The sequence below is a fragment of the Sparus aurata genome, chromosome 3, assembly GCF_900880675.1.
Source record: "Sparus aurata chromosome 3, fSpaAur1.1, whole genome shotgun sequence".
Taxonomy (NCBI): Eukaryota; Metazoa; Chordata; class Actinopteri; order Spariformes; family Sparidae; genus Sparus; species Sparus aurata.
The window spans coordinates 188,624-202,734 of NC_044189.1; the positions used below are offsets into that span (position 1 = coordinate 188,624).

The 14,111-nt window shown below is 39.4% G+C and overlaps 1 protein-coding gene across 1 annotated transcript; it reads right to left on the bottom strand.

Annotated features, from left to right (window-relative positions):
- Positions 1–491: 491 nt before the first annotated feature.
- On the bottom strand, positions 492–8,932 carry LOC115578592 (major histocompatibility complex class I-related gene protein-like). The gene is made up of 7 exons (XM_030411638.1): positions 8,811–8,932; positions 6,439–6,708; positions 3,620–3,898; positions 3,009–3,311; positions 2,763–2,864; positions 2,510–2,527; positions 492–2,344 (listed from the first exon to the last, which is right to left on the bottom strand). Exons 1-7 carry the CDS (start codon positions 8,857–8,859, stop codon positions 2,295–2,297), a joined length of 1,071 nt encoding a protein of 356 aa, XP_030267498.1. The 5' UTR covers positions 8,860–8,932; the 3' UTR covers positions 492–2,294.
- Positions 8,933–14,111: the final 5,179 nt, after the last annotated feature.

Sequence of the window (14,111 nt, forward strand, 5' to 3'; positions counted from 1 at the left end):
GAATTACAGATTTGTTCTGACATGCTGAAGGCTTCTGAGTGCAACACCACTATTATAAACACAGATCTCAGGTCTGTAACAGTCTGTCAGATGTAATGTGGGTGCTAACTACAAACTAAAGTCATTACATCAGAACAATGTTGTGTGTTGAAAACTTGAATGTTAAAGTAAACGTGTATACAACACTGTGATCTGACACTCTTACTGAAGTTACATCATGCAGAAACAAGTGACAGAGACAACATTCATCTGTTACAAGACACTGTACCATCAAAATGATTCTGAAGCTGTTCTTTTAAAGTGAAAAAGTTCAGTTCAAACAACTTCAATGTTCATGCTAAGCTAAGCTAACCTTGTCTGGGAGCTAACTCTGCTCAGAGTGAACATTGATATCAATCTTCTCATCCAAATCCTCTGTGAGAATACTGAATGTTCAGGTAATTGCAACTACAGTCACAAAGGAGCATGTGGATGAAGAAAAAGAGACAAACTTTTTAACTTTGAGGATTTTATTGAATAAACAAACATCAGCACAGAACGAAAGAACAATACATTTGACTCTGACATTCATTCATGTTCATCCCTGTAAAGGATTTCGGTATATTTGGCTCAAACTCCATATTCTCCCAACAATAACAACATGACTCAGGTAAGCACATTTCCACAGAGTATTGTGTGGCAGGTTAAATAATCACAGACAGGAAGTTTGTCTCTGCAGAACTGGCACAGAACAACATTGTTACCACATGTACTGTCGAACCTGTTCTTCTCCATTGAGCTTCATTAAATACTTCAGTGTAAGCAATCACGTCTCCTGAATCTCCTTCCTCACCTGGTTAATCAGATGAACGGAGGTTTATCAACAATCAGTACACAGTAAAATGTGCCAACAGTTGGTTTCACAGTATTCATGTTGAATGATGTTTGGACCATCATTGAACTGCAGTGGGTATCAGACTGGTCCACTACAAATGTACTGAGCCCTCTGACAGGAGACACTATTCTCTAACCCTGACCTCAACATCTTTAAGCTGCCTTTAAATCCTTCACTCAGCCAAACAAACAACAAACAGCAGAAACTCTGCAGTATGACTGGCCTTATATCTACACTGGAACTGCTCAGTTGAAACTACATTGTCTGTCTGGTTCAACTAGCTAACTACTTACCATAGATAGCAGCCCTGGTGTTATGAGGAACCTTACATGATAATCCATGACAGGTTCCTCAGACCATCAGGGTCCAAGTTAAATATGAAATGTGTCAGAATTGTTGTTGGAAACAGTTTTCAAAAAGTCACCTAAATGAAATTACCAACAGGATTTGAAGAAATTACAGATTTGATGTTATGATCGATTTGTTTTGTTAGCTTCCTAAGCAGAAAGTCCCAGACATACATCAACACTCCCTGGCAGTCTGAGTTCACAGTCTGAACCGCTAGCTGCACTGCTACCTAAGCTAACTAGCTAAATACCTTGCTCTGGTCATATGCTGTCCCCTGGCTGTTTTGAGTTTGAATTTGTAAGATGGCCAATTCTTCACACTGTGCCTTTAAGTTTTCAATGTTTGCCTCGGCTGCTTCTCCTACAACTACCTTATGTCTCGCTCACATGTAAGAAAACACTGAACATCAGCAAAAGTATTTGTACAAACGAGCTGTTCCTCACAGATGATCTGATGATGTGCTTGCTGAACTGCTGACAGACCCCTCAGAGACGCTCCCATGAGATCAAACAGGTTTTCATGTTTACTTCCTTCAGTCCTCAGCAACAAACCTGAGTGTGAAGTAGATGATGTGTCTGTCTGTAGCCTAAATACAGACAGACAGACAGACAGAGAGTGGTTGTGGCTCTACAGTTAGATGAACGTAACGTAACAAACATGGCTATTGTTGGTGCTCATCACTGTCAAACTAGCATGTTAGCATAGGGAAATGTTGACTGCACTTCCTTTGCCATTCTTGTGCAACAGCTTGCTAATAGCTTAAGCAATGTGTAGACAAACATGTAACCTGTCTGATCATTTCATACGTGTCAAATGAAATGGTTGGAAGGTCATTTCTCTTCAGCTTAAATTATTCATTAACAACTCCTTAGAAACAAACTATTTGTAACAGAAAGAACAAAGAACGGGTCAGTACTTCCATTTACTCTATCAGAGCCCCAGAACATAGAACAGTACCACCTTTTCAATCATTCCCTTTTATAAACATTGCTTATAATACTCTTTTACTGCTTTTTAGTTCTGCAAAGCTAAATAAAGTGTCACCAGGAGAGTCACTGAGTGTGTTTGTCATTCAGGTCTCTGGATTCAGCTGCTCAGAGAGCTCTGTGCTGTTGTCAGGAGCTGCAGGTCAGAAACAAACATCCTGGATTGAACTTTTATAAACAATTAATACAGGAAACACTGTTGAAAAGGTTAATCTGTACAATAATGTGAAACATGTTTTAATCTAAAACATGAAGTGTGAGTCAGATCAGCTGAAATAGAACCAAAGTAAGTTTTACTTACAAGATGGAGGGCTGATGGCTGAAATCAAAACAAGACAAATAATTTCAGTCACAGTTGTAAATGCCAGATTATCTTTAGTCACTTTATTCCTCTCTTCTACTCACTCAGACTGAGTATCTGTTTATACTCAGCCTGTTTAGTGCTGACTGTATTTACTTTCTCTGATACTTGTTTTAATTTTGCAACCTGAATGAAAAAAATCAACTGAAAGACTGAAATCAAAGTAGTGAAATCTTTCCTTTTTCTCTCTCACCTTTCTTCTTTTTGTAAACGATGAATCCAGCAGCACCGATGAGAATGAGAGCAAGAACAACCACTGCAGCAGTGACGAGGACGCTCATGTTACTGGACTTCACTGTTGAATACAATAAATTAAGACTGGTGCAGATGAAGCAGGTTAGAACAAATCAAAACAATCAATTAGATTATTATACTGTTCTACTTTTCCAGCATGAATTCCCATGCACTCCCCTTCAGCACCCTCTGATCTCACTCTTACCCCAGTTGGTTCTGATCCGATCTTTCTCCAGTTTGGTGATGATGTCCTCCTTCACACCATAGAGCTGAAACACACAGTCGTACCTCGTCCAGTCTTCAGGTGTGACTGATGAAAGGTTCAGGTCAACACTCATCTGGAAGGTTCCATCGTGGTTGGGGAGGATCTCTCCGTGGTCCACCTCCTCATGAAGCTCCTCTCCATCTTTCCTCCAGACGAGTGAGGCTCTGTGAGGGTAGAAACCTGTAGCGAGGCAGCTGACTGGAGAGGAGGGAGTCTTCTGGAGGAGAGACACTGAGGGAAGCTCTGGAGAGAGATCAAAGAAACTATTTGTATTTTCAAACACTGAGACAGCAAACATACTTAACTCATGCTAAGTGTACTCTGCCTATCACAGTCTGAGCATCAATGGAAAGAAATTTCAGAACAGCCAAAATGTCAGTGTCTACTGATTGGTTAGGACAACATTGAATCTTACAGCCACAGAATATAGAGACAGAGACAACAATGTAATGTCAGACTGACTGGAGTGAAAACACAACAGCAGTTCAGTCTGAGCAGACTGTATGAACATGATTGTGTCCATTAAACTACATCAGGTCATGTGATTCTACCTGTTCTCAGCAGAAAGCTCCTCCCATAGTCCAAAAACTTCTTCAGCCCCTCAGGGAAAATCACTGTGAGGTAATTCTGATTGAACTTCATTCTAGCTTTGTCAGCATCCCATTTCAGTTTGGTGAGGACAGCCTGTTGTTTTGGAGCGATCCATGTTTCTGTCCTCAGGTCAACTGACATGAAGTCTTCTCCATCATAACCATACTGATTAAAACCAATAACCTCTCCGGTCTCATCATCCCACTCGCAGCCAGTCACCCTCTGTAAAATGTGAACACCTGAGACAGAGACAGAGAAAGAAACACCTCAGCTCATCACTTTAAGGTTTAACATGCCAACAATGAACAGTGATGCAGCGTCGCTGGTTTGAGTCCAAACTATTACAGTGGGGACTAACACAAAAACAGTTTTCTCTAGTTGGAACTGTAATAGTTATATTCTGTGTATTAAAAAATGTCAAGTCGAGCGTCAGCTCTGTGAGGCTTTGACTGGTGAAGAGATTCACCTACCTGTGTGCAGGAAGGAGTTTAGTAAAAGGAGGACATATATGCTGGGTGTGTCCTGTATGTGTCTCTGTGTGAGACCAAGCTGCCACATGTTAGTTTGTTTGAACTTATTCTGCTAATTTATTCCTCATATGTTGTTGTTGTATCCTTTAAGTTATGTGTACATGTATCCAGATGATGTATTGTTTATATCCTTTAAGTGATGTTTAAATGCAGCCAGTATTTATAATGTGTGTCTGCCTTCACACCAGACTGTGGTGTATTATTTGAAGTTGTTTGATTCCTACTTCCTCTCCTGTGAGAAGTTTAACCCTGAAAACATGGCTCACGGAGTATATTCAGATTAACAGTTACTGTGTATTGTTGTTCTGTATTTACTTTTTGTTATAAAATAACAGAATCACAGTGAAGGATTACAGAATATGTATCCTTCATGGAGGCATTAATAATGTAAGCTACCTTTGTTCTCATGCACTTTTTGGGTCACTGAGTTTTGGCATGTTTACAAATATATTGATCTATATTTGCTGTTGTACAGAAATCATCCATCCTGACATACATCCATCCAGCTGATCGAGCATTTCCAACTCAATAAATGATATAAAGGTTTTTGGATCCTTGTGTTTAAATGTGCAGATGCTTTTTACCACCTGTGCAACATAGCTAAAATTAGGTCCTTCTTGTCCATGGCTGATGAAGAAATTCTGGCTAATGCCTTATTTCCATCTAGGCTGGATTATTGCAATGCCTTATTTTCAGGTCTTCCGCGCGAGAGCACTAAAAGTCTTCAGGTGGTTCAGAATGCTGCTCAAAACTCAAAACGTACTTCTCTGACTTAGTCTTTAATTAGTCCTTGACTTCGATTGGTAGCCTCTTCCTGTGACCATCGACCTCTCCTGGCTCCTAATGCTCACATATTGATACCCATGGATCATTTCTTTCCTCTGTTTCACTATCTCCTTATATCTGTATTTCTGTAAAACTTGATGCCTCTTTACTCTGATCTTCTGTTTGACTGCTAATTATCTTGTGTGTCCTGCCCTCTTCCAGATCATCACGTGGAGAGGAGGTCCTGTGGCTCGGGCTCCACTTGTCTCGTCCTGCTCAGTCATCTCCTGAATCCACACACTTCAGATATATTATAATTTGTATCATATAGTCTGTCAATGCAACTTGTGAACTGTGATTTTGTTGTTCTGTTCTGTACACGCAACATCTATTGCGTCTGTCCATCCTGGGAGAGGGATCCTTCCTCTGTGGCTCTTTCTGAGGTTTCTACTATCTTCTTTATTCCCCCCCAATAGTTTTTTTCTCAACATGGCAAGTTTTTTCTCACTCCAATCTGAGGACAGAGAATGTTGTTTACTGTACAGAGTGTTAAGCCCATTGAGGTAATGTAATTGTGATTTGGGGCTCAATCAATAAAATTGATTTAATTTGATGTTCTGTGGTCCAGTCATCCACTGATTGTAGTATAAGTCAATAAATTAGTCAGTCTTTTTCATTGTTGTAACAGTCAGAGTTATTGAATGTAGTGCTACTAGGTGGCGTCTCCTTCTGTTTAGTCGTAAATGTAACCTGTACCAAGAAGAAGAGCAGGTGTGGCCTGTGTTCGTCTGTACATGTATGCCTAAGATAAATAGTGCCACAGAGATCTTGCATGGTATGGTCTGTATATTGTAATAAAAGTGCCCTGCAGAAAACCCCAGATGTTGTCTTCTGTCTTCTTGAACTAACCGGAGACACCACCACTTAAGCGAACCATAACCTTCCCCTTCACCAGCCCACGTTACTATATTTAGATTCACAATCATTGTGTATTTTTATACTGTTTTTACTTTTTGTTTTGAATAAGAGAATCACAGTGAAGGATTACAGAAGACTCATCCTTCATGGATGCATTAATAATGTAAGCTACCTTTGTTCTCATGCACTTTTTGTGTCACTGAGTTTAGGCATGTATGTAAATATATTGATCTATATTTGCTGTTGTACAGAAATCATCCATCATGTCATTCATCCATCTGATCGAGCATTCCCAACTCAATAAATGATTTAAAGGTTTTTGGATCCTCGTGTTTAAATGTGCACACCAGTCAGATGTTCTGTGGTCCAGTTGTCCCCTGAAGCAGTATAAGTCAATAAAGTATTCAATCTTTTTTACTGTGAATGATGGAAACTCTCTTTCAGCCCAGGGAGGCTGATCAAATCAATTCCAAATATTGCTGATACAAATCTTACTAACTTATTCTTTATTTATAAATAACAGTTCATGAAGTAAAAGGTGAAATATAACATAGTACATACTGTACCTCCACTTTGGTTGAAGCGCTGTTTCAAACTATTGATTGTGGCTTTGAAATGAGTTTGCTCCCCCTTAAAACATGCTGCTTTGTAATGCTCCAACTGATGGGGATCATCTTCCAATATTTTTTTCACCCAGTCCTGTTTTGGATCAAGTATCAATTTGCTGTTGTCGCAGTAGCCCAACACATTTTCATCAACCACTGCAGCTGCACTATAATCCGGGAAGTCTGGGAGTCCAGAAGATGCAGTGGTGATATACTTCAGGGAGTGTTTCACTGCAGGACAGAAGAGGTTCATACATTCTGTATAAATACAAACATCATCATCAACATCACGCTCATCATAAATTTGATGTCATGGTAACACTTTAGGTTAAGGCCTGCCATCTCCAGTATGAATCTTCTTATCTAACTCATCTGTTACCTATTCTATCATTACAGGGTTACAGTACGGCCCACCAACTACTGAGAAGCATTTTGGTGTTTGGACAGACTTTAAAGAGAAGTTACACTCAAAGCACTTTAACTATCAGGTCCCCCTTCTAATATGAACATGAGCATCCTTTATGGCTGCAATATATTGATATTATACTGTTACTGTGATAAGAGACTATATGTCATCATAGATTGTAGATATTGTTATATCATAATATAAGTGTTGTCTTTCCCAGGTTTTAAAGGCGACATTACTTGATGTCATTTTCTGAACTTACCAGACTGTTGTACTTGTTTTAATACTTGTCTTTACCCACGTCGTCATTATATCCACATTACTGATGATTACTAATGAGATATCTCATTGTGGTTATTTTGCATTTGTATGCAATATTGGTATCAAGGTATTTAGTTAAAAATAATGTGACACTTCATTTTGTTGTCCAGTCCTTGCATAAATGTGTTTTGAGGACATTTTTTATAACATCAAGACATGTGTGTAGTAATACAGCCTACTAATATTGTGGCGTTATTTTAAGGTCATATCACCCAGCACTGCCATCCTTGAGAGACACACAGAGGTCACAAACCAGTGTCCATCACCAACATGTGTTGGTGAAGTGAAGTGAGTTTACTGATAGAAGACACACACTGAGTCTGAAAGTTATAAAATGAACTGTGGTTTGTCTTTTCATACTGTATGTTTGCTATTTTGCAACGACTTTCAATAAAGTCTCTCAATGACTGTTGTTTTTCAGTCCTCTACTGTTCATGACAGTTGTTCTGATCCTGTGACAGGGCAAATAAAGTTGATTATCTTATTTAAAGAAGCTTTTCTTCTTCCTGCACTCGATAAAAAACAAAGAACAACTCTGTAACAGCCATGTCAGTCCACATCTTCCTTAACCACCAAACAGGATGGACACACAGGATGCCTGTAAACTGTGTGGCAGCTGTGTTTCTTCTGCCTGCCCCGTCTGTTTTCTCTAGATAATTCTATAAACATATGATGACATTATTTGTTTTTACCATGCTGAAAGAGCAAGACAGCTGGAGGGGGAACAAAAGGAAGCGACGGAGACAAAGTGAAAGTAAAAAAAAGAGAGTGTCTTCCTGTCTGTGACATAGCACTTTTCCAGTGTAACGGCAGCCCAAAGCGCTGTACAATAAATGCCACATTCACACATTCACACACTGATGACGGAGGCTGCCATGCAAGGTGCCAACTGCTCATCAGTTTGGGGTTCAGTATCTTGCTCAAGGACACTTCGACATGCAACTAGGGGTAGCCAGGATTCAAACCGGTGACCTTCCGATCACTAGTCAACCCGCTCTACCCACTGAGCCACAGCCGCCCCTAGATAGATATAGATATTAACACTGTAGTAAAATGCTGGTATGATGTCTGAAGTCTGTACCCACAGTGGCGGTTCTAGACCAGTTTTAATAGGGGGGCCAGGTTGGGGCCGGCTTTTTTGTAAGGGGGCACATACAACCTGGAAAAAAGGATAAATCCCTCATTCAGACAAAGCAGTGTTTACAATTTCAGCAATTTTGATTGGGTGGTAAACTGCTGAGACAATGTATTTCTGCTTTTCCCTTCAGAACAAAATAATTGCAAGAAATCTGTCATTGTGTTATTGATGCAGACTCCCAGTCAGGGGGCCACAGGGGGGTCCAGACTCAGAGTTACGGGGGCACTGGCCCCTGTTGGCCCCCCCCTAGAACCGCCCCTGAGTCCCCCATGTTTCACCCCACACTTACAACATACAGCTTCCAGTGACAAGTCAATTTTCATATTATCTGAGCCCTGAGCTGGACAGACTTGTTGATCTGAAATATAAAGACAGGAAGCCTCCATCTTCAGGTCACTAGTTTACTGCTGAACTGTTCTGTGTTTCATAAACTGCTTTCAGGAAGTAATTCAGGGAAAGTTATCTTACCTGAAAATGCAAAGTGGCTCGAGAGAAGCAAGAAAATGAAGATCTTCATTTTTTGATGAGAAGTAAATTTTCAGTCCACGTAACAGCTGAGTTGAGTCAGTGGAGTTGAGTCTTCATGGTGTGAATAAAGGGAGGTGTTGTTTTCTGTTTGGATAACACGCCTCCTTCCTTCCATCACTGTGTCTTTAGCTCCCCCCAGTGGGGATGAGAGGTTTAGACAGGAGTAAAAGTTCTTCAACAGGTTTTCCTGTGGTCTTTGGTCTTTGCTAAACCAAAATAAATTGAAGTTCTTGTACTCATATAATGTAGTTTCAGATATAGAGGTGTATATAGATATAGAGGTGTTTAACATTATTTGATGGCGGTTCAACCTCATGAAGGCCAACTTAACACATTTAATGTACGTGTGTGTCTGAACTTTGTCTTTATTATGCCACAATTCAGTTGTAGCATGAGATCAACTGAATTCACTGAGTGAGCTCAGAATGGAAATTAGCTGATAGAAAAGCTTTTCTTTAAAAATAAAATAAATAATGGTTTATCTTGTTTTTTTTATATTACCTGACATTTTGTTACCTGTGTGCATTCAAAATCTGCCTCACTCCACAGTGAACAGTCCCATGTTTCACTTTATGCTGACAGAGTTTCATAACATCAAACAGCCGAACAGTGAAACAGAGAAGCATCAGTGCCGGTTTGGACTGGCCCGGCTTTGTCTTTGACAGGTACAGGATCAAAACACAATGTATATCTGTTTCAGTGGCTGAGAAGGACTTTAACACTGGACCAGTGTCAAACTGTAAAAACGGCTTTTTCACTGTGAAGTCCAGACAAACTTCACATATTACATATATCAACTTATACTCTAACACAGATGGACTTCACTTTGATAAACTCATCTGAACATATTTTAACACAGTGTCGTTTCTGGGCTCTCGTCTTCCAAGATGTCGGCGTGTAGTATGTTGATAAAAGAATTCTGCGGAGGCCAGGCTGGGTGTAATGATAGAGCAATCTTTATTGAAACAGATCTCAAATGCCTGCATCCGAACAGAGTGCGGCCGCATGTCTGGTGTTCTCAAATTGATGGCAAAGTAATGCCAAACGCTTTGTCCTCTGCCCTATCAGAAAACCTATCGCCTTCGATCTTAGGAATTCTACCAAAAACCACCACCTTTCTCTGGTGTGTGGGGCCTTTTTAGAGACTATTGTCCATAAACGCCCACTTCTCCTAATTGGTCACTTTGATGGATTAAAGTTCATCTATCCAATGGGAAAGAAAAGAAGGATGGGTCTGCCTCACATCCCCTATGAAATAACTCTTGTGTGTGTTACTTAACTTTGCTGATGTCAGCTAAAGTGGACAGGATGGTCTCTCTAAACTTAGATGACAATGTATAGTTAAGTCAGCTCCAAACCTCTGGTGTGGGCTCCATCCTGTAGTTTATCTCTGATGCCCACCTCAGGGCTGATCAGGGCTCCTGTTTAGAGAGTGTTTCATAAAGAGGAGCGGTCTCAGAGAGTCTAAACACACCTGAAATGATTATCTTTTTATAAATGTGTTCAAAAAGTTTTTCTCCCCTTTGGTGCAACACATTTAATCATATAAAGAACTACATTTCTATACTGTATAAATCAGAATCAGAATAAGAATCAGAAATCCTTTAATGTCCCGCAGACGGGGAAAAGACATTTTCTATTGTAGCCCTCTCACTCAATCTGTTTTATGATTTTCATGAATACCTCTTTTATGTATCAGACTGCATGGGAGCCAATTGGTGAGAGCTACTAAAATGTCATCATCATTTGGGATGTTTTACAATAATTAAATGAAAATGAATTGAAAATGACTCTGGCTAAATCGCAGAGAGGCCTGGTTAGTTTAATAATTGTAACTATGCTGTTTAGGGCTGCAACGATTAGTCGACATAATCGATTACGTTCGACAATAAAAATCTGTCGACGCGACTAATTTATTATCATCATTATTATTATTATCATCATCATTTAAAAAAAAAAAAATTTAATCCAGAACAAATCGCTTTACACCGCAACTAGAATGCGCACCACAGTGTGGCATAGAAGAAGAAGACGGTTCTGCAGAAGAAGAAGCAGAAGAAGAATATGAATGACGGCGGAACATGTTGAGGGGAGCAGGAAAGCGAGAACAAACACGTCCAAAGTGTGGGAACATTTTCAGGTGGTAACCTCCTGTCTTCAATATATGATATTAAATTTACATGTGACTCTGTAGTAGAGCTTAGATCGGGCCCAAAAAATCAAGCCTGACCCGACCCGTGCACGTTGAGTCCTAGCCCGGCCCGGTCCGGCCCGGCCCGGCCAGACACATTAGCTGTAATTATGAGCTGACCACTTTTCTCAATAACAAGTAATGTACCGCGTTAATATTTCCAAACCAGTAATCAGATTAGAGTTACTTATTCAAGTCACTGTGCGTTACTATTATTTTTGTCATTATTTTTGCCTTCTTCTTGCATCTCGGTGAGTGATGTCACATGTGCGACAAGTTGCATTTTCGGCATAAGGAGAACTCACATGTAAGACCACGCAGCAACACAAACAACAATGGAGGGAGGAGAGAGATGCCTGTTTTGTAGCTGGAAATTCAGTTATTATTTTGATGATAATGAATTAAAAAAAAAAAAAAAAAAGGCTGGGGCAGAGAATCTGAACTCTACTTTGTAGTAGCCTACAAACCAACAAGCAAATCAAACTGAAACAGATTTGCATTTTTTTTTTTACACATATTCATCCATTAGTGTGCAACCAAAAAGTGATTTATTAACATTCATAGTTATTAAAAATGCCACAGATCTCGAATGACAATAACAAGTGCGGTTGTTGTGAAGCCATGTGTTATCAGAGAAGAGGCCAGCTGGAGACAGGCTCTTTGAATACATTCATTGGTTAATAATGTGTACAAACATGGTGGCCAGTAAAATGAATGATGAAAAAATAAGTCAAATTTGCAAATAAGAGTTTTCTGTCTGACAGCAACGATATCAGTAACAATTCTTGTGTAGGATATCAAATCAGTACAAAACAGTAATGATAAATATTGGATAAAACACTGAATAGTAAACATCCACTTAATGCAATGATTTATAACATAATAATTCATTTGTAAGATATGTAATCAAATAAAAACTGTAATGATTAGTATTAATTAGTTCAATTGATAAATTAAAAATTCAGTTGTGTTTCAAAATATTATGTTTTCAAGTGGTTGTTTCATGGGTTTCCCATGCAGTTAACTTTAACAGCAACTTTAGCTCTTATTCAATATAAACATCATCAGCATGAAAAACACCTTCAAACAAAGATTTAGCAATAATAAACTGTTTTAATGTCGAAACATTATGGCTCATATATTTCTCCTTTGTTTTGAATCACCTCATAACCAAGAAATACAAACACATTAGAAACCTTCACAATAGTAATACTCTGGGTTTTTGTACTGATTCAGTTGGTACCAGTGATGGTGCGCATGCGTGAGCTCATAGAAATAACTGCAGGACAGGATACTCACCCGAACCATGGAAAAGCGATCCAGCAATTTCCCCCCAAAACCAGAGACCTGTCCCGAGGCTCGGTTCTGTCCTGAGGCTCGGTCCGTCACCGATTCCTCCGCCCTGCAGCAGCCTGTCAACGTCCAACCTCGTCTCCTCCGTTAGCAACAGTCCCATCTTGTCTTCAGTTAGCGCCAGTAAGGAGCCCTCACTTCTAAAACACGCTCAGTTACACTTTTAACAAAATAAGCAAACACTTGCACAAACTTCCGGTTGATAACGGTAAATAATACTTTCCATAAAGTTATTTTAAAGTTAGCTCGGACTTAACGTCTTTCCGCTTCTCTCTAACAATCCGACAGGTTAATCCCCAATAACACAGAAAATGATTGACATCTGCCCAAACAAATGAGACCCCAAACAACAGAAACCTGAGGCGTTCAAAGGCCTTTCAAAACATAGGATATGTTGCTATCATTTGCCACAATAACCATACAGATATTAACAGCAGCAATACATTTATAGGCCCATATCAGAACACTTTACCAAGAGAAGTAAATGTAATAAACCCATATAAACAAATTGGCACTATAAAGAGAGTCTTTCTATATAATTACAGTACAGTTGTAGATGTTAGTTAAGGGTTATATAGGAACATTTAATAATTTTCTCTCAGGGTACCTCTGTATGTATGTAATTTCTATTATTGTTGTATGTTGCTTGTACATTTAAATTGTGTAAACCTCAGCTCATGTGTTCATGCTAAGCTAAGCTAACCTTGTCTGGGAGCTAACTCTGCTCAGAGTTAACATTGATATCAATCTCCTCATTCAAATCCTCTGAGAATACTGAATGTTCAGGTAATATATTGAAGTGTCGAGATAGCATACTTGGAACACACGACAACCAAAGATTGATGAGTCAAAATAGAAGTGACAATAAAGGTTTATTGTTCCGTCAACAAAAAAACAGGAGGTACACAAAAAGTGCGGGGAAAATGTGGGCAAGGTGGTTGTGCCAAATGAAATAAAATAATTATAACAAAACGTGGCCTCACTAGACTCTATCTCAAAAAACCAAACACAAACAAAAGCCTAACTATCTTATCTAAAGAAAATAAACATACACGGGTGGCACCAACCAATATACCTAGTGTCTCTAGACATTAAAATAACTAAGCGTGAAGGAAATGTATAGGGTACCCCCAACTCACCTATCAGCCCACAATTCCCACCACATACCTCTAAGTCTTTGTAAGTCTGCTCAGACACACACACACACACACACACACATGTGTCAGGCAGGCCAGACACATTCAAAAGGAATGAGAGAGCTCGTGAACTCCGTTGGCTGGCCCTTTTATTCCTGGCTCCGAGTGCAGATAGGACAACTCCAAGCTCACAGGCTGTTTCTCAGGTTGATCACCTGAAAACACAGGAAGGGAGAAATGTATTGAAAAAACAAAAATCAGCACAAAAAGAAAGAACAACACATTTGAGTTCAACATTCATTCATGTTCATCTATGTAAAGGAATTTCCACGTTTAGTCTCATAAGTTCATAGTTGTAAATGTGTCAATATACATCTACCACTCTGCTCACCGCTCATACGAGAGACGCACTGGCTCCATGACAGACCAAACTCCATATTCTCCATCTATAGAGTGGTGCAGCAATAAACTATTTTTGGAGGATAAACCTGAAGTTAGCATCACCCTGGTTCCCTCCACAAGAAGTCTATGGGATTTTTTAAACTGGATTTTATAATATCG

Bases quoted from the DNA above. Each gene is read 5' to 3' on its own strand.
- LOC115578592 (XM_030411638.1), bottom strand. From the start codon at position 8,859: ATGAAGATCTTCATTTTCTTGCTTCTCTCGAGCCACTTTGCATTTTCA. The intron at 3,899-6,438 runs GTACAGTATGTA...TCTCTGTCTCAG, and splicing joins GCGCTTCAACCAAAGTGGAG to GTGTTCACATTTTACAGAGG. The intron at 3,312-3,619 runs GTAGAATCACAT...ATCTCTCTCCAG, and splicing joins GAGCTTTCTGCTGAGAACAG to AGCTTCCCTCAGTGTCTCTC.